This window comes from Excalfactoria chinensis, chromosome 1, assembly GCF_039878825.1.
Source record: "Excalfactoria chinensis isolate bCotChi1 chromosome 1, bCotChi1.hap2, whole genome shotgun sequence".
Lineage (NCBI taxonomy): Eukaryota > Metazoa > Chordata > Aves > Galliformes > Phasianidae > Excalfactoria > Excalfactoria chinensis.
The window spans coordinates 56,514,884-56,540,020 of NC_092825.1; the positions used below are offsets into that span (position 1 = coordinate 56,514,884).

The window sequence follows — 25,137 nt, forward strand, 5'->3', positions numbered from 1 at the left end:
CATGAACTTTTGACATTAGTGTATTGGACTAAAGCTTCATTATTAGCAGAGGTTTTACAAGGTGTAGCTTGTAGACCTATGTAGATTCCCGTTTCGTTCTTTATTAGGTGAAGTAATTCAGTTCTGTTAGTTAAACTTTGTGTTTGAATAGCAAGATGGTGTGCTTGGCTTTTTACATCAACGCAGCATTGCTGTGTTTGAACCTTGATTAACTGCTTTATGTGTAAGACAGAAGAATTAACTTAGCTCATCCCCAGCTATTGGCTCTGTCCACTGTTATCAGTACAAAGCAGGTATGACTCATCTGGGGATCAAATACTTTCTGTGACTGCATACAAATAGCACTTGGGTAATTTTATAGGCTTTTGATTAAAATAGCTGATTCAAGAGAACTAACGTCTAGTTCAAGCAATACCAACTGTACAGAGGCTTAAATATGTATTTCCAGATGAATGCAAAGCTATACTGCTGCCTGGAGATTATAACAACTAAATTGTTTAAAAATGTAAAATGAAACCCACTGTAGGTTGATGGCTGAGCAGGCTGCCAGGCTTACGTTAAGTTAGCTTTTCTTACCTGTATTCAGGTAGCAGCAGTTCTCTTACCTTGGAGATGGATAAGGCTGTAGGCAAAGCAGAGTTCAGTTACATTAAGTAAGACTTGAGGAAGAAAATGAGGAATTGCTCAGTTCTCTCCTACAAGTTACTGTCAGCACTATTACCTTTCTGCAAGAAAGCAGGAATCAATTTACTTCATATTGTTCATGGCAAGTGGTTAAATTTAGTCTCATCAGTAAACCTGGCAAAACTGAACAGTGATTATTCTTGCTTCTAGAGGCGGGAGCGCAAGCAGAAGGTTGAACATGAGATTAAAAGAGTAGGTATCGCACAGCACTGGGTGACCAGATGGGTGGGGTGTTTCAACTTGATCTTCTCTTAAGCTGAGTAGAATCACATCTGGTGGTGGTGTTGTAGGTACAGAACTATGTTCTTTCATGTTGTAACTGAGCACGAATAGGTGTTGCACACCCAACTATGCACGGTGTTAATGTAATGGAATTTACTTGAACTTGTGGAATAGTCTCAAGCATTTTAAGATACTTTGGAATTTCTGGTGTCAGCAAAAAAGCAAGGTTCTTTCTAATATGATGGGTATCTTGTTTTGCGTAAGATGGGTGGCTTAAGTAGTAGGTAAAACTGTGCTGAGGAAAAGGAGGGACTCTGGACAGCTGGGGATACTCCATCTGCCAAGGAGTTCTCATTAGAAATGTGCAGGTGTGTGAATCCACCAAATTAAATGTGGTGGTGCTTATGTTGGCTTCCTGAATCAGTAAATGAAGCCTGTTTTGCTCCCAAGCTTTGCTTTGGGTAACAGGCTTTAAAGAAACACCACCTGGCTTTTTTCATAGTTGCTGTTGGCAAATTGTTATATTGAGAGTACACTAAATGGTTAAGAAGTGTGCTGTCAACCTCGCTAACTTTTTATAACTTTATAAAAATGAATGTTTAGCTTTACTAAAGCTGCATGTAAAGAACATAATTCAAATATTTTTAACTTCTTGATGAGTGAAACTTGTAAGAAAAGCAGGGGAGGCAATGCTATGTGAAATCCACTTATTTCCCTGGAAGAAATACAATGACCTTGTGTATGGTAGATAAAAGGCTTGTGTAACTTCTGTTCTGGAGCTGACATCTAACCTTTTCTTATTCCATGTTAGAGCTCTGAAGTTTTCTCAGGAACTGCTAGGTTTTGAGGCTTTGAAGTATGCTTAAGTTAATATTCGTACCCTAAGGTGCCCTACTTAAGAAGGTGGGCTGAGCGAGCTGATGTGCAGATCTTTTAAACCATTATTCTTCATAAATGTGTAACTTGACACAGCATCTTACTGTTCACTAGAGTACACTCTCAGCTTTAAACATCAAGCTTTAAGTAGGGTACTTCTTTTTCAAAGCATCTTTTATCAAGATGCAAAGCCTGATAAACTTGCTTTTTCATACATGCTCTGTGTGGCACTCAAATAATTCTAGTTTTGAACATGTAAGTGGAAACACTACTGAAAGAGCAAATCTATACTGGGAAGCTTCCATATGTCTACTTTTGTTTGGTGGAATTCATTGTTTTCAGGCACTTTAAAATAGATTCTGCAGAATGGAGAGGCAAAAAAAACCCTGTAACCTGTTTGCAAATATGAAGAAATGTATAGCAGTGTACTTATTGAATTTTAATAAGGAGGAAGAGGGTAATGTGACAGCAAGTGTTTTAAGATGAAGCCTTCATAAGGGATGGGTAACAGGGATGGAGCAGGTTGTGATTCCTACTTAACTGGGAACTTGCCCAGTTTTAATTTTATTCATCTGTAACTTTTGTATTGGATCCTTCATAGGTTTGTGTTTTTGGAAATGAGAACAGTAAGACTTGCATACAGTCAGTAGTAAAAGCTATTGTTTGTGCATCTGAATTCCTAATTAAGATGGATAGTACAAAGATACCACTCTTACTCTAGAGTAAAATAGAACTTCTCACAGCTCAAGAACTAGCTATCATGTGGGCCATGTACTAAAATGGACTCATGCAGTGTTAATGCAGTGTTGCACGTACATGGATTGTGCTTTGTGAAGCTTGCTGAACCCTCTAGGCTTCTTTGTGCATGTTATTGGACCTTCTGCAAATGCAGTTTTCAGATAGCTTTTGAGGACTTGTCTAAAATTAGTCAATGGCACTTTAATTTCTATTGAATCTAGTGTGACAATTAAAAATGTCATGTGTGCTCTTCTGTTGTGTATTTTTCTAATGACTTAATGTAAATACTCAATTATGCCCTTATACAGAGTACTGAAGTAGTAATCTGCTGGAAAATTAAGTGTTGGTGCTGTATGAAAGTGTTCTGTATTTTGATGAAACATTCCTATTTCTCAAAGCAAAGTGAAAACCAATATGAAAGAACAACTAGGAGACATCTGAAACAAGGAGCAATAAGGCTCTGTGGAGGTCATTGTTGAACTACAAAAAGTTAGGTGGGGGGAACAGGTATATTTTTCATGCTGATCTTCAGAGTATAATAAAATGCTTTCTGCTGGAGCTGTTACATTGCGAGCACATGGCTCTGAAAGCAAAGAGGATTGATCATGAATAAGCTGCTTGCTGCAGTACATCTCTTAGGAGTAGTTTCTTCAGAAAGTCTGAAAATGCCATCCCAGTAAAAGATCTGTACTTAGTGGCATGTGTTCTGCTAGAAGGAAGTATGTTAAATTGAGTGGCACAGTTCTGATTTTAAGGTTATTCTGGCCCTCAGTTTGAGTGTATGTGGTTGTAAGAAATCAAATCAACTGAATTCTATGGCTTAACTAGTCATGATAACAGCTGATCTCTTTCTGAAGTGGGAACTTGAACCAGGAAACATGAAAAACAGAATTTCTTGGCCTGTGGTATCCACTATTTATAGCTTACTCTGGAGGTATATTGGGTGAAGCAGCTTGCCTTGTTTTCAGCGTTAAATATAATCTTTTTTTCCTTTGTAGGTGCCTAAATCTGTACATCAGCCAGCTGCAGAATTTTGCTCTACTTCAACTCTTCCAAAGGATCCAGTACTGAGAAGGGAAAAGCTTCAGGATTTGATGACTCAGATACAAGGGACTTATAACTTCATGCAAGTATGTTTTTTTTTGCTCTGCTGCTGTAGCAGATCCAATGCATACTAGGTTAGGAAAAACACAGTGCTGACAGTGCATGTTTGCATTGAATGAATGGATCTAGCTCTACTTAGTTAACAGCAACTTGTCAAATGAACGTTTCAATTGTATGCAGAATCTAGTTTTCTACCAACTAATGGTCTTTTTTTTTTTTTTTCCAAAAGGAATCTGTTTTGGATTTTGATAAAGCTTCACCAAGTGCCATTGGTTCATCTCAACCACCTTCAGTTACTCCAGCAAGTAGCCCTGTAGGTAGGTAATGTTGTAAGCATAACCTGTGTAAGCTGTGGCAAAAACCAGCAGGGTTTGCTTGGCAATCAATACACCTAGTGGGGAAGACAGCCTCCTTAATAATGAATACCAGTGTCTGTCAGAGCAGCTCAAACCATTTAACGTTTTAAACAGTTGCTGGATGTGGCTTAAACTTCTAGAAATGGAATGCTTGTATGATCACTAACTTGCACATTCATTTAAATCCAGCTGTGGATTAGGCATGCTGTCAATATTTTTTAATTTGGATTTTTTTTTATTTAAAACTGTTTAACTCATGTTCTTTTACAGCTTCAAAAGAACAGAAACTGCCAAGTCAAAGTGATTTTCTTCAACAACCCCTGCGAGTAAGTTGATGCTAGGGCCATCTTGAAAAGGCAAAGCAGTAGCCAAGAAATAATATAACATTGGCTTTGTAACCAGTGTAATATAAATTCAGTTTACTAGCTTGAGAGAAAAATCTGTCAACATTTTGGCTGCTCTTGTTACTTATCATAAAGCAAATGCAGGCAGAAATGTTAATTTTATTGGAGTAAAATATTATGCTGAAGGCATGTTCAAATGTTTAACTCATAGTTTCAAGTCATAGCTAGTGGTGTGCAGGAGAAAATACTGCATTTCTAGATCATGAATGTCTTCATCTTTGAGATTCCTAATTACACTTAGGGTGCAGTTTTTACCATTGTTAAGTGAACCTTCAGTTCACTTAATGTGCTTGTGTATCTTAACTATTAACTACTTTGGCTTTTAAATAGGTTTACTTACCACAAGTAAAAACTCTTAAATTAAAGCTTTGACTTACTGGTCAGAGTACTTCAAGTCCTGCATCATTCTGAGATTTATTTGTGAATGCTTAGAATGAGTTTCATGGACAATCAAGTATTCAAGGTAATCTTCCATAATCCCGTTATCTGTTCTTGCAAGGCTACTGAATCATCCATGACGCTGCATGGTTCTAGTACTTCCCTAGCATCTGCTGAACAGGCACTTTCTGGCTCTGAAACTGAGGACTTGGTAACACCACAGGCAGCACAGGTAACGTTCTCTGGTGTCCACTGGCATTTGAGGATCTGTGATGGCCAGCCTTAGCAAAAATCTGTGGTAGGACCTCTTCTCAAACTATATTTAACTGTATGCTGTCAAAGTGCAGGTGACAGAAGCAGTGTATTGTGGATTATGTAAATATCATTGGAGAATTATTCTTGATGTGAATTGTCTGCCCATTGAAATGGAAAAGGTGTGGAAAAGAAAATGCTGGCTGGGAAGTGTAGCGCATTCTTGCAGAGTTCTGTTTTGTTCAATGCAAAGCCCTCTCTAACTTTGGAAGATCCATAAATTAGGGTGGATAGTGTCATGCAGTAGCAGACTGTAAGCTGAGAGCAGATGTTCTCATGCAGTAATGGAAGAAATGCTTGGCATCTGACTGTCTGATGTGGAATTAAGACCTGAAAATTTGCATCTTATCTGTATTCATATGCAAAATCTTCAGCTAGTGTTCCTTAAATATTGAAAGCTGAAGAAATAGTTTCAGTTTATGCTGATAATTGTCTTAGGTCTGTATTTCTGTGACTGGAAATGCAGTTAAGTTTCACATTGGACTCTCATAATACTGTGTATGTAGATTATAATGAAGTGGTTCTTCTGCTAATGTACATGCTATCAGTATGCAGTGTATGGAGCATATACTGTGTTCCTCAATATACTGTATGACTATAACGTTGCCATCAAGACTACTATTCTCTGTCTTCTACCTCTTGAATCAGTGGTTTTAACTTGGTTCCTTGACACTATCTTTTACAATGCAATAAAATTTCTTACATTTAATTATCTTCACTTAATGTGAATCAAGAAAACTTGTACTATGCCAAACATCTGATTTTCAGGCGAACGCTCTGTTTTTGCCAATGTAGTATTTGCGATTAGGGTTTCTTGTGCCCAGCCCATCTCTAGTTGCTTAACTTTGAAGTGTTATGGCTTTCTTCATCCATGAGAAGCAAGAGGGCAATAAAGCAGTAGTAAGATTCTTTTGGTCTCAGCATGACTGGGGAGTATACTTCATAGTAAGAGTATACTCTTCTGTTATGGAAATGTAGTTCCATTTCTACCTGTGATGATGTGGCACGAATGAGACTTGGTAGCCTTCATCTTTAGGCTGTGTATCTAAGTATAAGCAATTCCTAAACTTAGTGTTGCAAGTGTGAGTTTACAAAATCTCTGCATTCTCTAGTTAAGGTGCCTGGCAGTGTTTGTTTCTCTGAAGCCTCGTTAGACAAAAATCTATTAGATGCTTAACATCAGACAGTTTTCCATTTGGCACTGATGTCACTTCTAGTTGTTGCAGTTGCTCAAAGCAAAGTTTTTGGAATTACCTGGCTTTACAAGGCTAGTTGTACAGAATATATTGTCTGAGTCCTTAAAGTGCTTATCCTTGTCTTTCAAAATCTACCTGTTTCAACTTACTGTGTGGTTCTAGCAGAACTTCTTGCTTTCTGTAGTGCTTGTAATAGTGTGTCAATGTATGGCTTCTTCCAGGCATCAGCATCACTGCCTCAAGAGACTGAGAAGTATGCTTCCCAGCCACTGTATCAGACAAGTCCACATATTTCTGAGCCACTGATACCTAAAAAGATCGAAGTTGCCCAGGTGAGCTATTGCAAATGGCTTAGAAATGTTATTGAAAAGGGTAATACAAGTCAGACATGTATAGATTAGACTTATTCCTTTTGATTTCTGATTTGTGGAGTATGTTGGTATTCTAAATAAATGCTTAGTTTTGCCACTCTGCACTGATGAGTTTTAATTTTGGTTAGTACTTTGGAAGACTCAGCACTGTTTCTAATCTGAACTATAAATTGGAGGGAGAAAAAGACACAAACCTGGGTTCCTTTGGAAAGGATAAGTTATTTTGAATTCCAACCAGAGAATCATCTTCCAACCAGCTGGACTGGGCATTCCGTGTTTCCTTACTGTTGGATAAAAGTACCTAAGCCTCTTTATTGTGAAATTCATACAATGAGTGGTATGTATAGTAGCTCATAGGCACATTTCACTTCATCAGCAGAGAGTGTGATAGAAATACTGATTGCTGAGGATGCACAGCAAGATTTGAAATTGTAAGCAAAAGCTATTTTGTAGCTTTACTATGTCCAAATGTCATCCTGTAGAAACTGCTGACTTCTGTCAGTCTGGGCTTTAGAACAATTTAACTGCTTCTGTTACTGCCTGATAGCTATCAAGTGACCTCTTGTTACATTTATATTCTTTCCCTCAGGCAACTGTTCCTCTCCCAAGTGAGCCGCAGTCACCATTGCCAACTTCAAGCGCCTCTGTAACACCAGTACCACAAGGGCAAAGCTTTCAGTCTCCTCCAGCAAGCAGCAGTTCTGTCACAATAACAGCAGCTCCCTTTCAAGCTATGCAGACTGTAAGTGTGTGTACTAATGATTGAGAAGCATGCTCATAACTTAATCCTAATACAGGGGAAGCTGGCCTCCTCTTGATGTAATATGGAACTTGATAGATCATTTTGATGCTTTCATGCTTAAAGTCTAGAGTAGAACTGTTTCATCAATGACTGGAGTATCTTAGTATCCTCAAGGAACTAAGAAGTCAGTCGTTAAATTGACCAACTTCTGCCTAATCCCCAAGGTAGAGTTGATTGTACTGTATGCATGGATGTCAAAGACTGTGAAGGAGAGAGATGGAATCCTTACTGGTACTGTGAAGCTTCCTGAAGCTTAAGTCTGCCTTGCTGCTTTCTAAACTGCTTGCATTAGCAGAGTAAAACTCAGTCCACTGGAATCATGGAAAAATGTCCTTCATAACCATCAAACTATCTCCCCATCCATCCCTAATGAGATATCTGGAGTGGTCCACAGATTGAGCAGTACTTGTTGCAAACATAACCTGAGCATCTCTCATTAGTAATGTCACAAACATTGCTAACACTGCTACTGTCCAGCAATTTGGGATGTAAGCCCTTTGAGGGATCTCTGTTTAGGGCTTAATGCTTCTTTCTGTGTACTTAGACTCATCTATTCCTCTGATTCCTTTTTCAGAAGATGGTAGAAACTTTCAGTTAACATTCTTGCTGAAAAGTAAGCTTAAGAAGTGATCACCTGAGACTTTCCAAAGGCAATTTTCCATTTAAACAAGTGTACCTGTGCAGTTCTACAACTTTCTGGACAGTTATGTAGTAGAATTGGTAGGGGGAGAAGTGATTAATAGCTTTTCAAAGCACAAGAACTATAGGTACAGCTAAAACACCTTACATTTTGGTTTGTTCTTTAGTAAGTCACTACCATAATGTTTCTTTCTTGGCTTTTGCTGTATTAGTAGAAATGATTCCAATAGAACCTTCCCTAGATGTATAGAATGTTGATGTAATTATACCACAAGTGGTGGGGGGGGAGGTTGTTCTAAACTAGATGTATTAAAATGAAGCTAATCTACTATGTAATATTATTCACTGAAGTTTAAAAAAGAAATCAAAGCGGCATGCTATGATTGAACAACCGAAGTCATATTGGGGGACTGGTCCTGTAATAGTTATTGGATTTCAGTAGATAGACAGGATTCAGATACTTCCTTAGCAAAGTGATGCAGTAATGAGACAATAAGCCACAGTTGATTACATGCCCTTAAACATCTGAATACCCTATTCCTGCCATTACTCTCATGGAGGATTAAAGACAGTATAACCCCATTAGAATTCCATTCAAGACCCTCACTGATGAAAGACTGCTTGCTACAGGTAGTCTAGCATGCTTACATCTTGGCTGTATGACATCCTTGCTTCTCTTTTAGAAAGAAAACTACAGCAGTAGCAGAGCTACTTGCTCGTAAGTGGATATGCTTTAGGGCAACTGGAATTCTTGACTGGGTTTTCACTGTTCATTGTTAAGCCTTTTAGTATGGCTGGAAAATGACTTGGAGTCAGTTGGAAAGAAAAACAAATCACTGAACTGGTCTATGCTGTTTTTTGTCTTTGTGTTACCAGAGAGGCGTGTAATCTGAAGATTCCATTATTGTAATGTTTCAACTGGAAGCAAACTAGCTTACTCTATGGCAGCTGCTGCTGAAATAAGGTAGCTCTGTTCAGTCAGGCTGCTACTGTTTGGTAAATTGCCAAGTATGCAAGACTACCTTCAGCAAACTTGCTGTGAGGTCAAAGGATGAGTTGAAACACCAACACTGTGATCTCAATTCTTTCTATGAAATGACTGGTGTTCTAGGAACTGATCAAGGCGCTGTGATTTAATCTGCCGTTAGTGTAACGGGATGGTGGCATTTGGCAGAGACTTTAGCTGGTGGTGTTAAGCATGCTTTCGAACTGTTACAGGTATTTAAAGTGAATGCACCTCTGCCTCCACGTAAAGACCAGGAAGTTAAAGAGGATTCTTCATATTCAGCGGGATATAACCAGAGTTTCTCTACAGCAAGTACACAGACTCCTCCTCAGAGCCAGCTGCAATCTCATGTTGCAGAACAAACGTCTCTTTCACAAGAATCTCTGTCTTCAGGTGAGAACTGTACTTGTCTGCATTTCCAAGCAGTCCTTAAAATTCCTCAGGTGATAAGAGCTCCTTGGGTAAAAGTGCTTCAGGTATATATTTGTTAATGTACTGCGAGTATATTCAGTTTAAGTCAGTGGAATTCCTAACCAATGAAGTTTTTATGTAGCAACTGTTAACATCAGGGTTATATCAGCTGTAATTTAGTTGACAGTACTTGTGATAAGTAGAGTCCTGAGCTGCCATTATTGAACAAAACTGATCTGCTTGACATTCAGATACTGATACCAGATGGCTATATGGAGCTGACGCTAAGGATTTGTAATGAAATGAGGCACTAAATTTGCCTGGTACAGTTTCCAGGGTGAGAGATGACACGTAGGAATCTGGATTTCAAGTTATCTAACCAGTGACTCAAGGTCACTGAGTATTTTTTTTTTTTCCTGACAGAATATTGTTCATAGGAATTGTTTGAGGCTGGTAGTGTGAAGTCACTGAGACAGTCTAAGGTTAAGAACTCCAAAGAACAGTAAGTGCAGCAGTTAGGAAACCTTGTTAGGTCAAATGCTCCTTCTCATCACAGACTACAGGAGGTGATCAGTAGCTATCTGCACAGCTTTCTGGTGAAACACCGTATCTGATTGTTTTTGTGCAGTGGCTCTGCGGGAGCTTCAGAAAGATTAGACATGCTCTACTTGGATCCATATTAATCTGGTTTTGGATTGATTTAGAGCATAGATTTATGGAACCCGTTCATGGCTGCAGGATCTGTATTTAAGGCTAACCACTTAGCCTTGTTGTGAGTGAAAAGCATTCTTGGATACAGTACCTGTTGCTTGAGATGAAACTGCTTAATACTATGTGTAAGAGTGTCCCTCCAAGAGACAGAACCCAACTGTAGTTGTAGTTCTCCATAGTTGTCTTACTGCTATCTAGATGAGATGAATTTGTTTCATCATGCTAAAGGATGTCAAAACTGAATTGTGATCCAGTTAATCATAGAACACTGAGGACTTTTTGCTAGCAGAGCAGTATAGACTAAGTGAAAATTTTCAGTTGAGTGGTAGTTTTTATTCTAACCTGGTTATTTTCCTGACGCTGCTAGCAAACTTTAACAGGGCAGAACTGACATTCTTGGATACTTGTGGCTTACAGTCAGCTTGGACTATGTCTACAGTATACTTCATAACAAGTATTACATTCTATGCAACAAAGGGAAGGAACTTGCTTATTTAGAGTAAGGAAAGAACAAATGTGGGATACACTAAGCAGCTTAATCTGCTTAACTTCCTAATGCTGCACTTGCTTCTACATGTGTTAAGCTATTGCAGCTATAAAAGTTTTTCACCTGTGTCTTTTGTTTTAAGCAGTGAATTATCAACCTGATGGAGCTGTTTCTGTGAGCAATGGTAGCCTTGCCTTTTATCCAGCACAGACAAATGTTATTCCCAGACCCCCTCAGCCTTACCTTAACAGTCGTGGGTCTGTCAGAGGATCTGCTAGAGGTGGAAGGTCTCTGGCCAATTCATATCGTTCCCCTGGTGGATACAAAGGTATGTCTTTGTTTACTACTGACTTAAAAATCTTACGTTACATACTAGAATGTTGTTTTAATATATAGTATTTAATTTAGGTTCTATCTGAAACATCAAAGTACTTTAAGAACAATGCGTGTAAATTAGGGTCTGTCTGTAGAATGAATTTGCTTAAATTCTGAGGCTTTTTGTAGTCCCTGTGCTTTGTGTGTTATGTGAACTATCATAGTTGAATTATGAAAATTAAGTGTTGAACAATTAGTAAATTACCATCTACTCTTCTAAATTTCTTCCCTCCCTTGATTTTCTTTCTCTTGTCCTCTGTTACCTGCTAACATTTTGGATAGGTGTTTTGTTTTCAGATGATAATGATACTACTTGTTCAACACTTATTCAAGTTTCTGCTTGCAATATAATAAGGAAGAGATTCCAGTAATGGAGAACCCTTCTGGATTAATAAGAAACTGAAGAATTTTAAAAGGATTGTTTGGTCTATACAGTGCTGCTGCTAGCTGGAGTGTCACGATAAGTTTCTGCTTACTTATCAAAGTTTCTAGTAGTGGCAGCCTCTTCACTTTGAAGTGGAAGCATGCTTAGTCTGAAATACAGGTTGTTTCAGTTAATGGGCTGAGACTTCTTCCTAACTTGTAGGAGCGTGTTTTTAAAACAAAAAGTAGTTTGAACTTGCCAGCTGTTAAGGTTTATTTGTAAGTGCATGGTACTAAATTGCTTGCAGGTCCCCTTTATTATTTGAGGCCCTCTTTGTTGCTTAGTCTAATAGCTAAAGAGGCTAAATATGATTGTAGTAAAATGTCGTAGCAATGCATTTCTAAAATGAGTGTGCTCTCATCTCAGAAATCAGAGCATCACAACTCTTAATGAGGAATGAAGGTGTAACTGCATTATTTGATACACATGCTAATTGCTTAAAGAGTACTAGTGGTTTTCTGAACTTGTGTAAACCAAATGGTTAATAATGAATAATCACTCTTTGAGCAGGTTTTGATGCTTACAGAGGGTCACCTTCAATAACTAATGGCACCTATGGCCAGCTGCAGTTCCCTGCTAGAGATTATGCTGGAATGCCATATTCTCAGAGAGTAAGTATTGACTTTGTTTTCATTAGCCTTCTTGAGAACTATAGAGGAGTATAGAGGAGTGTTCTAATATTGTAGCTTTTCACTTCCTAACAGGTAAACTATTCCTTACAAGCTAGAGGTCAATTTTGTTTTCTAGACAAGCTGATTTGGGACAGTAGAAAGCAGTTGAAATAAGAAGAAAGCTCATATTTGGGTCTGGTTGTTTTCAGTCAGAATGAGATCTCTGACATGCAGTGAGATGGTAAGAAATGTCAATAAGCCAATCTTGCTATGGTATTCATGTTAGTACTCAGTACCTCTAATGTAGATGAGCTCTTGAATAGACTGACATAAAATGAGGCTAAGCAAACTTCTCATTTGCTCGTAGCTAGAGCAATTCATTAAAAACACATCCAGATTATGATTAGTGGAGTACATGTCCTCATTCTTGAATGTATCTGTGGGGTAGCAGGAAATCCTGGTAGGAGCCAGCCTTAATGAACTTGACACTTGGATACTTTGAGTGAGGGCAGGTTTCTCAAGGGTTGATGCACTTGAAGATATGCAGTAGATTATAACCAAGAATGACTGGTTTCATGTTCTGTAGTAGTGGTGGAACATAGCTGGATTAGGGAAGATGAATTAGTTTAAGGATATTCTGTTGTCAAACTCCAGGTGTTGTGGGGGGGGGGAGGGAAGATTCACTATTCAGAAAAGTGTAAAGGGTGAAACTTGTAAAGTTAAGCATTTCCAGTAGGTTTAAGAATATATTGGTCTTTTTTGACTTGCTCAAGGTGAGTAGATGGTCTGAAGAGGTAAATTTCTGCTCAGGGTATCTCTAGGAGGTCTTGAAACATGTCCAATGAAGCATGTTTTGGGTATCAAACTAGCATACTTTAGAGACAGGTGATCCTTAAGCTTTCTCTGGGGGTGGGAGGCAAGGAAGAATATTCCCTGATTTGAGGAGGTGTGATATGTTGTCACTGCTGTGAGTTCTGTAGGGAGCTCTGCAGCTCTCAGTTTCCTGCTGTGCCATGCATCCTATTCATTACTTTGGAACTTAAGCGGCCAAACTGTGAGAATAAGGGGGAAGAGAAGTAGAAGGATGCAAATCTATGAATATCTCAACTATCTGCTGCTTGCACTATTGATCTTCAGAAGTGGGAAGAGGTGCTTAAGGTCTTAATTGGATGCTCAGCATCATACTTACAGAAGTCTTCTCTTGGTGTTAGAAGACAACTAGATTACTACTGTTAGGATGGCTAAAGGAACAACTGCCCTCTAAAAGTCACTAGTCTTTTTCATTAATTCATTGAATTGATGCATCTCTGCATAAGGTCTTTATTACGTCTCAGGTGTCTCACTTAAACAAGTTTTGCCATGCCTGTACCTATCAGCCTTTGAGTTCTCTAATCTTTCTGCAGAAGTACTTGAACTTGGAGAGACCTCTTGCTATATATGCATCTTAGTGAAATCTGAAACATACCTGACCAATCTGCGTGATCCCTAGATGGAAATAAGTTGTTGCCTGTTTGGGAGCAGGTTTAAGGCTTTAAGTCTAAAGATAATCTTAAGAGGAGCTTTACGTCATATACAACATTCACTGTCTGCATGAAACTCACTTTTCTAGTAGATGTGTCCAAGTGTGTGCTCCTACTGAGCCAGTTTCCTGTGGAGTGTTAAAGTAGGCTTAATCCTTTGTGGTTCAAATTATGATGAAGGCAAGTGAATTAAACGGTTCAGGTTAAGCTGTAAACTTCCAGTCATGTCTGCACTTTTGTTTCTTCTTAAAAATCCTGTTTAGAGGTGGGGAAGAATTTATATTCAGCTTTGAAATGAAATTTCTGCTATAGTGACCCAGAATAGGCTTGAGATTTAAGGTAGGGCACAACAAAGCTTAACTGCATATAAGCAACTATGTAAGTAAATTTTCCATAAACAAGGCTGTTAATTGACAACGACGGAGTTCAGAATCAAGGAGTATAGTTCAGAGCCTGAATTACTTGTATACTTTGCACACTTATTTGTTTTCAGATTTGCTCAGTTATCTTCTGTTTTCTTTAGGATGTTAATTACCAGCAGTGTTATAAACGAGGTGGAATAGCTAGCGGTCCTCGAGCAAATTCAAGAGGTAAGGCCAACATCAGGTTCCCGGGGATGTGTGTCTGCTAGCTGAAGTGAAATGTTAGTGTGAACAGTGATTGTACTGTCACTGTCATCAGACAGATTCAGCTTGGTATAACTTAGCAGAGTTAAATGGAAGTGTTAAGTACTACTGTTAAGCAGTCTGCATAGCAACAGACTTAGTTCTACCATTCTCAATTTTATGTCAGAGTTCTGATATAGTGATACCTTACTGAACTCTATGAATAAATTGACTAAAATACATGCGGGATGGTACCACTGTTACATTTGGCACTCAGTTGTATGGTATGTCTTCTTTGAGCTGTCAGATCCCAGAAACTTTGTAAGAGTGCTTTCTACAGAAAACAGTTTTGTGAATGCATCTTTTGACGTTGTACTCCAGCATGGAACTGGTGGAGAAATTAATGACAAGATATACGAAGCTTGTGTTGTGTAGAATGCATTTTTTAAAAGCTCTGAGATGATTTAATCCTGTGTATAGAATTTTTCCACCTGGACTTAGTGCTATAGGTTGAAAGCAAGTAGATTACTTCACTGTAGATTACTGCTTTGAAGGAAAAGGGGAAATCTTGTGTATCATAGCAACTGTTTCAGGATAAAGCGCTTTGTCTCAGTCTGAGGGGGGACTCAATTCTGATCTGGGGGAAAAAAAAAAAATCAAGATGTGATAGTGATGAGTGAAGTTGACAGATGTACCTGTTACTAAGTAAAGTTGCTGCTGATACCTTAGTCTTATCAGATATGTTAAGGTATTCATTTCCTGCAGATGCAACAATAGCTAAACTTGATAGCAGCTGCTTTAAGTTTCTGTTCTATCAATGCTTTCATTCCAGACTGAAACTAGATCCTGTCAACTCGGATGTTAGAACAGATAAGCATTATTTTGGGCAGTAGGGTGCAGAAAGCAAAAAGCAATCCTAGTTTTTCAGACTTGTAATATCTTAGCATGACAAGTTGATATGGCTTGACATGACAAGAATACAACTCCAGAACTAAGGTAACATGAGGTGTGACATCAGGGCTTTAAGGTATCTAAATAATTACTTGTCTTAGTGATTCTGCAGTTCTTCCAGAACTTGCTTTTTATTTCCGTTCAGTCACCACATACTGTTTTATGATGAGGAACGGTAATTTTTAGCTGTGCAAATCAAACACTTAAAGTTGTTGCCAGCCACTGCATCTCCTACTTAAAAGTGTGAGAAGTCATTGTTCATAGCTGAATGATGGTCCATCTTGCTGAATGCAAGTTTAAGCAGTGTGAAACAGCTTCATAGTTCTTTTCTCACTGAGGTCCTTTGACAAATTCCTATAGCAAGACAAATGTCTTACAAGCATAGATTTGCTTCTTAAGAATGCACTTATGGGCTTAAGGTACCCTTCTGTTATAATACTTATTTATTGTTGCTAATGATCTTTAACAGCAGGGTGGAGTGATTCTTCTCAGGTGAGCAGTCCAGAACGAGACAATGAAACTTTTAACAGTGGAGACTCTGGGCAGGGAGACTCTCGCAGCATCACACCTGTTGATATGCCAGTGACAAGCCAAGCTGCCACTATACTACCAGTGCACGTCTACCCCCTCCCGCAGCAGATGAGAGTTGCCTTCTCTGCAGCTAGAACATCAAACTTGGCCCCTGGAACTCTAGACCAGCCAATTGTGTTTGATCTATTGCTGAACAACCTTGGAGAAACATTTGACATCCAGCTTGGTAGATTCAATTGTCCAGTGAATGGTACTTATGTCTTTATTTTCCACATGCTGAAGCTGGCTGTAAATGTTCCCCTGTATGTGAACCTCATGAAGAATGAAGAGGTCCTAGTGTCAGCATATGCAAATGATGGGGCTCCTGATCATGAAACAGCCAGTAACCACGCAGTCCTGCAGCTGTTCCAGGGAGATCAGATCTGGTTGCGCCTGCATCGGGGAGCCATCTATGGAAGTAGCTGGAAATACTCTACTTTTTCGGGATACCTCCTTTATCAGGACTAAAATACAGTGCAATGTTTACAAAAGAGCTGCTCCAAACACCTTGGTGGAGGAGGGGATGGGACTAGCTTTGCACTTACTACTGACTTTATAGAGGATGTGGTTCCATTATTGGGGGAAATGATGGTCCTGTTGTGCAAGGTGAAATCATGGAGTTGGGGTACTGAATCAGCACTAATTTGGCACTTTATCAGTTGTGATGTAGCCTTGCTAGTAAAGCTGTGAATGTATATTGTTTGCACTTACCCTAAACTGTATTAATGTCCAGCTTACTACACTATTGATTGCCTCAAGTATGGGCTATTCACAATGCCTTGTTGTGCCTCAATAAAACAAGTTAATATGCATTTTAGTATTAATCTTGCTAGTGGTCTTTACTTTTAAAATACCAGGCTAGTTATTCCTTGTGTGGGCTGTATGTGCATGTTCATACTCCATACATAGAACTCATCTTCAGGTTTCAGTAACTCAGGGAGTAAACTAATTTAAATGGGATTCCTTGTTTATTTGCTTCCTTGAAGTGAATTCAGGATTTAGTTGCATAGCTACTTCTAGTTTCTTGACCTTTCTGTTAAAATTGACATGAAACGTGACATGGTTTACTTGGACTACTTTAAATGCGTGTTCTGTCAGCATGGAGTTTCACTACATGACTGTTTTGCTACTGATGTAGTAGCCGGCTGAAGTTCTTAAACCTCAAAACAGTCACTGAAGGACTCGCTCACAATTGTTATGCTGTATTCATTCAGATGTAATATATCCTAAGCTACAAGTGTCTCTGATGGAATCCAGACCTGTACAGCTTCCCTCTCACATGAGTTTAACTTGCATTACAAGCTGCCTTTTTCCTTTAGTCTTCAGCAGTCCTGTGGCCTGGAAACAGGGAAGTGATGGAAGTTCTTATCTAAGCTTCATGTCAAATACTAGAAAGCATTTTTCATGTTTAGAATGAAAGTCTGAACTTGTAAGAGTTGAAGACCTGCATTCTTTCTTCTTTCTACTTTCAGGAGCTTCTGTAGTCCCATCAGTAGGTCTATTTTACTTGAGTATTTCAGGGAGCTAGTGGAAGAGCCGGGTACATCTAAGGATGCACCAAAAGTACTCTAAAAGCAGTTCAGCTAACTGCTTCATTTACAAGTAAAAACTGAGAATGGAGTGGAAGTCAGACCTGGTATAATGCTGCTGTTTCTTAGCAACTGGTTTCAAAACGTCCAGCTTTAAAACACTTTTCCCCTGCTGCCCCATGGATCCAAAAACAAGTCATCTACAAAGTTACTGTCATAAAGACCTTGGTTTTATTCCAAGTCTAGATTCTTATTTCATAGATCTACTTAGATGGTAATAATAGTCTTGATTTAACTTATGTGGTAAGTTCTAAGAAGTTTGGGGTAAAGCTTCTAGAACCTAGGTATGACAAATGTCAAGCCATACCTCTATTGAGTAGCAAATGTGACTTCAGTGAATGTAAGCAATGAAGGATCAGTGGCAGGAGTACGTAAGATATTTAGTTTTAACCCCTGACTTTGTCAGTTTTCCTTGCCTATAAATGAGAATTTAGTAGGTAAATTGAAGTGCCAGGATAAGTTTCTGTTTGCAGTAATAGACACCTGCAGACAAACTCAGACTTCTTTTGTAATAGATCTTGCAGACATCTTGAGCACTGAGTCCCTTGTTTTTTTCACACCATCTTAGTGGGGACTAGGAAATGAACCTACAGTGTGTACAGGAGGGTATCCCTTGCATTACAGTTGCCTTAGGTAACACCTAGTAACACCTAGGACCTAGTAAGTAACACATCTTCCTCTAGTTCAATGTGATACAGCAGCATTGAGATGCAGATCTCAGTCTCCTTTCTAGACTGCTTGTTTTGAAAAGCTCTCAGTCCTACAGAAGACTTCAGTACAAACTGACATGACTTTATTTTACCTGAATGTGTGCCTGCTGAAGATATTCACCTTACTCTGAGAGCGTAGAAATGACAACTGATCCAAAGAGCAACAATAATGCCCTTTGATAGAGCAAATCATCAACTGCAAAACAAAGCATTTCAGCGTAATCACCACCATTAGCTGAGCTGGGTGGAGGGGCGTCTAAATCAGCTCCAATCTTGTGGTGCGGCAGTTGTGCATGGCTATCTGCAATGTGGCTTGTCTTCCATGTTGCTGTTGCTACTGGTGGAACGTACCAGCTCACTGTGCTCACACCCACTGCTGGGTCTCTAGAAGCATTCAGTGGGTGCTGTTTTTTTCCCCCTCACGAAGGAGTTCAGTGAATGTCCCTTTGCTTCATACTCTCTTCCATGTCAGACACCATTTTGTCAGACTGCCACCTGTCATACAGCATCAGAATGTAACAGAATAGCAGTACGAAGGTTCAACCTCTGCTGCCATACCACCAAAGTCTGGCTCCGAGGCTGTGGGCCAACAGAATAAAACAGGAGGCATTACTTTCACTGAGTGCGGTATGGGCTGAATGTAAAAGCTGTGTAAGAACAGACTTTCTCTGTATTCACTGAGAGAGTTGCTTGGGTAGCTGTACAAAGTGATGTGCCTTAAGCATAAGAGGGTGATAATAAGGTCTCATTAAAGCATACACATGGAAATGGTGGTACTAACTTCCTATTCCTGTCTTTCTTAGGCAAATCTGATACCATCTAAAATCCATCTTTTTACCTTCTGCGTTACCTTCTTTTCTAAACTACACCGGATGAGGACTGACTTTAGCTTGTAACCCGAACTGAGTGAATCTCTACGGCTCCTTTAGGTAGCTCACCAAAACGCTGGCTGTTAGGCAAAGGAAGGACACGGGAAGCTCCACAGGCAGCAGCCCGATCTGTGGGCACGCTGCTGCCAGCTGGCCGCGCTTCTGGCCGTACCGCGACATGGCCGCCCCCACTGCGCACGCCGGGCTGCCGTCCGTACAGCATGGCGGCCCCCTGTCCTCGCCGAGCCAGAAGGAGGCGCCGCGGCCGTAAAGCAGCGCCCGCTTCCCGATACCCAGCTGTCGCAAACCGGTGAATGGCTCTGGAGAGGGACCGGGGGGTGGGGGACACGAGCTCGCGGTCGCGGCGCGGGGGGGCGGCGGCGGCTGCTCCGCTCCCTCCTCCTGCCCCCGGCGGAGCACGGCCTGCCGGCCGGGGGGCTACAGCGCGCCGAGATGGACCCCAACAGGATCATCCAGGCGCTGAAGGGCACCATAGACCCCAAGCTGCGCATCGCAGCCGAGAACGAGCTCAATCAGGTGAGGGGGGCGGACGCGGCCGGCGGGCAGACGGCGGTAGGCCCGCCCCGCCTGGCCGCTTCGCACGGGGCCGCCCGGCCCGGCCGGCAGGGGCGGGGGTCGGGGCGCCCCCTCCTCCGCACTCCGGCCCTCCCCTGCGCCGCGCGGGCGGGGGGCGGCGGCGGGGCCCGGCGGGGGGGAGGGAGCGGGGCGGCGGGTGCGGCCGCGGCGGCCGGACTGCGAGCGGAGGCGCTGCCCGCGTCCCGCCCGCGTTCCGCTCCCGGATGGAGCCGCTCAGCCGCACTCGGCGGCGCTCAATTAAACTTTGGTTAGTTATGGCAACATCCCGCGTTCGGTACGACGGTGCCGTGCGTGGGGTCGGAGGGCTGGCCGCCGCTTCACTCGGGCGTCAACAGTGCCGTGACCCGAGTGCTGTGATACAACGCCTGATCCGGCCTATTAAAGAGCCCTGGGTCGCGGCCGTGCGGTAGATGCCACTCCATGAGGGCGGGTTGCTGCCGTATCGGGGCTGATCTTCCGGCTCCGTTCGTTATTTGGGCACCTGAAAGCTCCTTTGGAGCCGGATACAGCTAATCCCTGCCGGCGAGGGCTCAGAGCAGACGGATAGATGAAGTACAGGGCACTGAGAACTCTTCTGGAGAGATGGATAACATGCAAAACTTCTCTCATGCTCGCTTGGCGTGGTTACTTCAACAATGCATTAGTGCTTGTTGGTTTTTTTTAATCCCTACTGTGAAGGCATGAGAGGGATGTGAATATTTGCCGGCAGGTTGTTGCACAAGGATGAGTACGGCAGGAAGGGCTGTATGTATCGGAGCAATGAGACATCTGTTTGGGTCCCCGGGTCCTGCTGCCCACGCGGCCACTGCTTGTCACCACCGAGTGCTGCAGAGCTCAGGGAAAGTCAGAATGAGTTCTGAGATTGCGGACTTTAACGGTTTTAATTGCAAATGATGGATAATTCAATCCTCACAAAATTCCTAGGTTCCAGTTTCAGGTTTGCAAGTGTGTTTATTGAGATCAGGTTGAAGTACAGAGTTTTATTTTAAACAGAATCACAGAATATCCTGAGTTCGAAGGGACCCACAGGGACAACTTGAGCCCAACCCCTGGCTCCAAACAGCACCACTCAAACCCAAACCCTGTATGTGAGAGCATAGTCCCACTGCCCCTTGAATTCCAGCACTCAGGGCCGTGCCCACAGCCCTGTGCATCCCATTCCATGCCCACCGCCCTGTGGTGCAGACCCTGTCCCTGCCCCCCAGCTGCCCCTCCCCTGGCACAGCTCCATGCCGTTCCCTCGGGCCCTGTCGCTGTCACACAGAGCAGAGCTCAGCGCTGCCCCTCTGCTCCCTGTCAGGAGCTGCAGCCGCCATCAGGCCTCCCCTCAGCTCCTCTGCTCTGCGCTGAGCACAGCCAGGCCTCTCAGCCGCTCCTCACACACCTTGCCCTACAGACTCTTAGCCACCTTTATAGCCTCCCTGTGGACACTCATAGCTTTATGCCCTTTCTGTGCTGCCTTGCCCCAGATTGCACCCAGTGCTCAAGGTGAGGCTGCATAGCGCATAGGAGAGCAGGATAGTGGCGGTGCCGTGCTGACAGATTTCTCTCTTCTGTTATAAAGAAGTAACCTTGAAGTGAAGAGGTGCCTATTGCTGTGCAGGCTTCCCATCATTAAGCAAACCCTGATGTATGTGAGTGATACACACTGATGCAGCACTGGGTCTGTTATGAATCTTTGAAACAAAAGTGTTCTTGAGGAATTCGCTAACATGGGCCTTTGACATCTTGAAGCCTTTCAGTGCTTTTGAAGCAAGACTTCAAAGCAGCGTGTCAGACTTCCACGCGTGTAATGTCAGCGTTGACATGGAGCTGTGAGCTGCATGAGCTGGCATCCAGATGCTGCTCTAGCTTTTATCTTGCTCTAGCAAAGAAACCAGTTGAGCAGCCGAACCAAAACCACTCCAACACGGGGTGGATGGAGTGGTAATACAGTGCTTGTTCTAAGAGAATGGGGTCATCTTCACTTCTGTGCAACAGCTGCAATGCTGCTCATGATAAGCACTGAAGGATACTGGGGTGAAACATCCCCTGTGCCATCCTGTCTGCAGCATGCAGCGCTTTCAAGCTTGAATCCAGGCATGGAGTTAAAGTTGATGAAATCTTGTGAACCCGTAAGGAGTCCCAAGATGTCCGAAAAGGTTTCTTTCTGTGCTTTAAGTTCCTGCACCTGAGTAAAGACCGAGGAAAATCAGTGCTGTTGCTTTCTGCCTTCTGGATTATCATCTAATTGCTTTAAGAAATGGAATCAATACTCCATTTAAAGTTACTATTTCTTTTTCTTGCCCTTATTATCTTTATTGGAAGGCTGTTTGTCAACTCTTTTCCTCCAGCAGCTAGAGACAAATGTCAGTTTCCATCCTAAACTAATTTATAGTCCATTTAGATCGATCTGTACCAATCTTACTCCTTAACTAGAATAGGCTTCTTGGTACCCACTCTGATGTATTGTTAGAGGCTGATCTCCACCAGCTTGTTCTCCTGGCCTCAAGCTGTATTTCCTTTGCATTTTTGCAATTGAATAGCAAGAGAGAACAGCTCTTCTCCGCATTTATCTTTGAAGTAATCTTCCTTGTGCAATCTGGTCATCTGTGTTTGCAGCATGTCAGAATGTCTCATGCTCACCACCACTGATACCTCGTTTCATTTATCCTAAAGCTACAATTATGTTCTTCATGTTCAGCACTTAAATGATCTCTTATCGTGTAATAAAGCAGGGTCCTGTTATCCTGTTCCTCACTAACGAGCCACAAGCTTTTAGGAGAAATTCCTGCTTTAATGTACGGCCGTGTACTTTGTCCTATTAGTCCATTCCATTTTTGTTGCAGCAGTTCCAAAGATAATTCAGTTCTTTGTAGGTTATTTCTGATCATTCTCCTCTGCTACCTCTGAGTCATGAACGAACCTCATTTCCCTCAGTGACCTGAACACCAATGTCAGTGTGGCAGTTGTCTAAAATGTGGTCCTTGATAAACTGGAACAGGGATTGCCAGTCAGGTCAGTAATCTCCATCTTGTAACTGTTGTCATTTCCCCGTTAGCCTGTATTTCTCTTAAGTGTACACGTTTCTCCGTCTCCCTTTTTTTCTTTCATTTTTCCATGTTTTTCTTCAGTTCTGTCACTGTGCGTTTGGCCTGTGCTTCAGAATCTTGTTTGTCAATCACACTGTTTTCTTAGAACAGTTGGTTTCCATACCAGGGAAAGATGCTCAGTTTCCACACCCTCTTGTTCATAATGCCCTTCTTTGGCATTATCCTTTCTAGGTCTGCCTCGTGGACCTAAGGGATTCTTAAACTTTCATCTTCACTGGCTCGACCTGCTGCAATACAGCTCTTTGGCCTGTGACAATGGGACAGCACAAATGAAATGGCAGGAATACAAGTGCTTGTTTATGTATTAAGGAGTTGCAGAATTTGGCTTTGTCAGGAACTGAGAAGCAGTGCTGGGAGAAGAGAAAGAAATGTGAGAATATCAATTGGCTGCCATAGCGTTCAGAAGTCTTAGGGCCACTGTGAACACAGCATTGAGCACCTCGATCGAGGGAAGAATCATGGATATTTGTAGTGAAGACTGACTTGATGAGGAAGTCGGCTTGCATGAAGTTCTGTAGGAAGCAGAGTCTGTTTAACACCGGATGATTTTGGTAGTAGAGGAAAGAAGGTGAGGTAGGGGTTCTTACACATGTGCATTTTCATCTCCCAAAATGATGCCTTTGCTTGTAGTCAAGGAAAGAAGGAAGCATCTTTTGAAGTCCTAGTTTGTTTTAATAACCTGTACGTGACTGCCAGGATAAAAATGAGAGAAAATGCTATTAGCAATGGCAAAAGTATGCCCAATGTGACAAATACTGATGGGGTTTCTAAGTAACGCATTTGAAGAGCATTGCAAACAAAAATAGAACTTAGTAAACCAGATAGATGAGCATTCAAATCAATTGCATGGAAGCCTTAAAATAATCTTTTGCACGCACTTCATTGCATGGATATTCAAGCTGTGCATTTCTCGTACGTGTTCATCTTTGCAAATGAAGATGTAGTAGCTTGATTTTACAGCTGGAGGGACAGAAAGCCTTTTTGAAGTGCCCTACTTGTGTGCGGAGGTGCAGGGAAGGGTGTGTTGTTCACCACTATGCATCTCGCTGTTGTGGCCTACCTGAGGTGGTCTGTGCTCACCCAGCAGAAGAAACAGTCTCATCTCTTCCCTGTACTGAGCTCCCACCTGACAGCTGTGCTGCTGTTGACAGAACACCTGCAGCTTCACCTGCTATTTTCAGCTGCCTCCTATATGATATTTAGAGCCTGGGAGGGAGTGGGTCTATCCCAAGATCTCAGTGAGCACAACAAACCAGCGAGAATGTGCTGGTATAGGAGAAATGTTGCTGTGTGCAGCTTTTTGGAAGTCCTCTGTTCCAAATGTTACAAGCAGCTCGTGGTTTTCCTGACTGAGTTTGCTGCAGCACCAGTGAGCAGTGTTGGAGCTGACAGGTGTAAGAGGAGCTGGCCTGTTTTACCTCAGAGTGGGCCAGCTCTGGGCCCTGCTGGGTGGTGGCTGCCAGCCAACACAAGGCTGCCCTTGGGGCTCCAGTGCACTTGTTTGGGAACTTGGGGTACTTCAGCCAGGTGGCCCTGAAAGCTGGTGTTTCAGTGTATCTATAGATAAATGTAGCTCCTGGCCTGCACGGTGCTCCTTTTCCTTTGCCTCGAGCATTGCTTTTGGATAATTAAAGTGTACAGGAAAGGGAGAGTATGCTTTTGGTTTGCCATTGCCGCTTTTATCTACGATCTCGGGCTACTCCACCAACATCAAATGACTCTCTGAACACAGAGCAGGTTAGAACTGTGCTGTCATTACCATGAGAGAAACGAGGGTCAGAAAGTTAGGTGATGTAGCAAAACTGTTGAAAGACAGACTTGTGCTGCTGCTGTTACTCTTAAGTATCATGAAAGCTATGTAATTTTACCTCATTATGGAAATGTTCAATTAAGGAATCGGGGGCACGAACTGCAGAACACATCCCTTTGTGTCACAGCTTTTGAATGAGGCTAAGTCTGTGGGAGGAGATAGCATACACGTACTTAAAGCCCAGCTCTAGAAGTAACCACAGGACTGCCAGACATACTCTGGTTGGCAAGAAACACGATACAAGGTGAAATAAAGAGAGCTTCTGTCATCTAGCCGCCAAGAAATGTCTCTCTGAACATCAAACACATGGATCCAAGTGATGAAAGATCTGACCTACTGCTAACTACTGATGTTTCCAAGGCTTAGCAGTAGCTGCACCATGCTGAGTCAACAGTTCTTCACTTCGGAGGACCCCTGTTGAATGGCAGCAGTATAATGCTATCAGATTTTCACATCTTTTAAACCTAGCTTGCTTTGCTCAGAAGTTCAGTGAGCATTGTTTTCTCTTTGAAATTCTTCAGCTGCATGGCTGATGTAGCGTTTGCTAAGTTCCCAGGAAAGCTGTGGGGTTTGAAATATTATCTGTCTACACTTGGTTTTAATTAAAAAGATGATTCCTTTTTCTTTTCTGTTATGGTGCACTACGCATCTAGTCCATTGAAATAATGCTGAAAAGTACGTGGCTTGTTTGACTTATGAGGATAAGTTAAATAATTC

The 25,137-nt window shown here is 41.8% G+C and overlaps 2 protein-coding genes across 9 annotated transcripts in view; both read left to right on the top strand.

The window, feature by feature from the left end:
• CAPRIN2 (caprin family member 2) overlaps positions 1 to 16,575 on the top strand; it is a 29,651-nt gene extending 13,076 nt beyond the window's left edge. For 3 of the 8 annotated variants that reach the window (XM_072346737.1, XM_072346729.1, XM_072346747.1), the window contains exons 10-21: positions 835 to 876; positions 3,519 to 3,650; positions 3,854 to 3,941; positions 4,251 to 4,306; positions 4,884 to 4,994; positions 6,492 to 6,602; positions 7,231 to 7,383; positions 9,301 to 9,481; positions 10,840 to 11,025; positions 12,007 to 12,107; positions 14,151 to 14,217; positions 15,653 to 16,575. In XM_072346737.1, the coding sequence (XP_072202838.1) occupies positions 835 to 876; positions 3,519 to 3,650; positions 3,854 to 3,941; positions 4,251 to 4,306; positions 4,884 to 4,994; positions 6,492 to 6,602; positions 7,231 to 7,383; positions 9,301 to 9,481; positions 10,840 to 11,025; positions 12,007 to 12,107; positions 14,151 to 14,217; positions 15,653 to 16,221 (1,797 nt within the window). In that variant the 3' untranslated portion in view covers positions 16,222 to 16,575. The remainder of the gene's footprint in view (positions 1 to 834; positions 877 to 3,518; positions 3,651 to 3,853; positions 3,942 to 4,250; positions 4,307 to 4,883; positions 4,995 to 6,491; positions 6,603 to 7,230; positions 7,384 to 9,300; positions 9,482 to 10,839; positions 11,026 to 12,006; positions 12,108 to 14,150; positions 14,218 to 15,652) is intronic. The other 5 variants (XM_072346766.1, XM_072346782.1, XM_072346775.1 and 2 more) reach the window with 3 other exon arrangements.
• Positions 16,576 to 19,229: 2,654 nt separating this feature from the next.
• Positions 19,230 to 25,137, top strand: part of IPO8 (importin 8) — a 43,880-nt gene continuing 37,972 nt past the window's right edge. Inside the window, exon 1 of the mRNA XM_072341159.1 lies at positions 19,230 to 19,458. Within this exon, the coding sequence (XP_072197260.1) occupies positions 19,375 to 19,458 (84 nt within the window). The 5' untranslated portion in view covers positions 19,230 to 19,374. The remainder of the gene's footprint in view (positions 19,459 to 25,137) is intronic.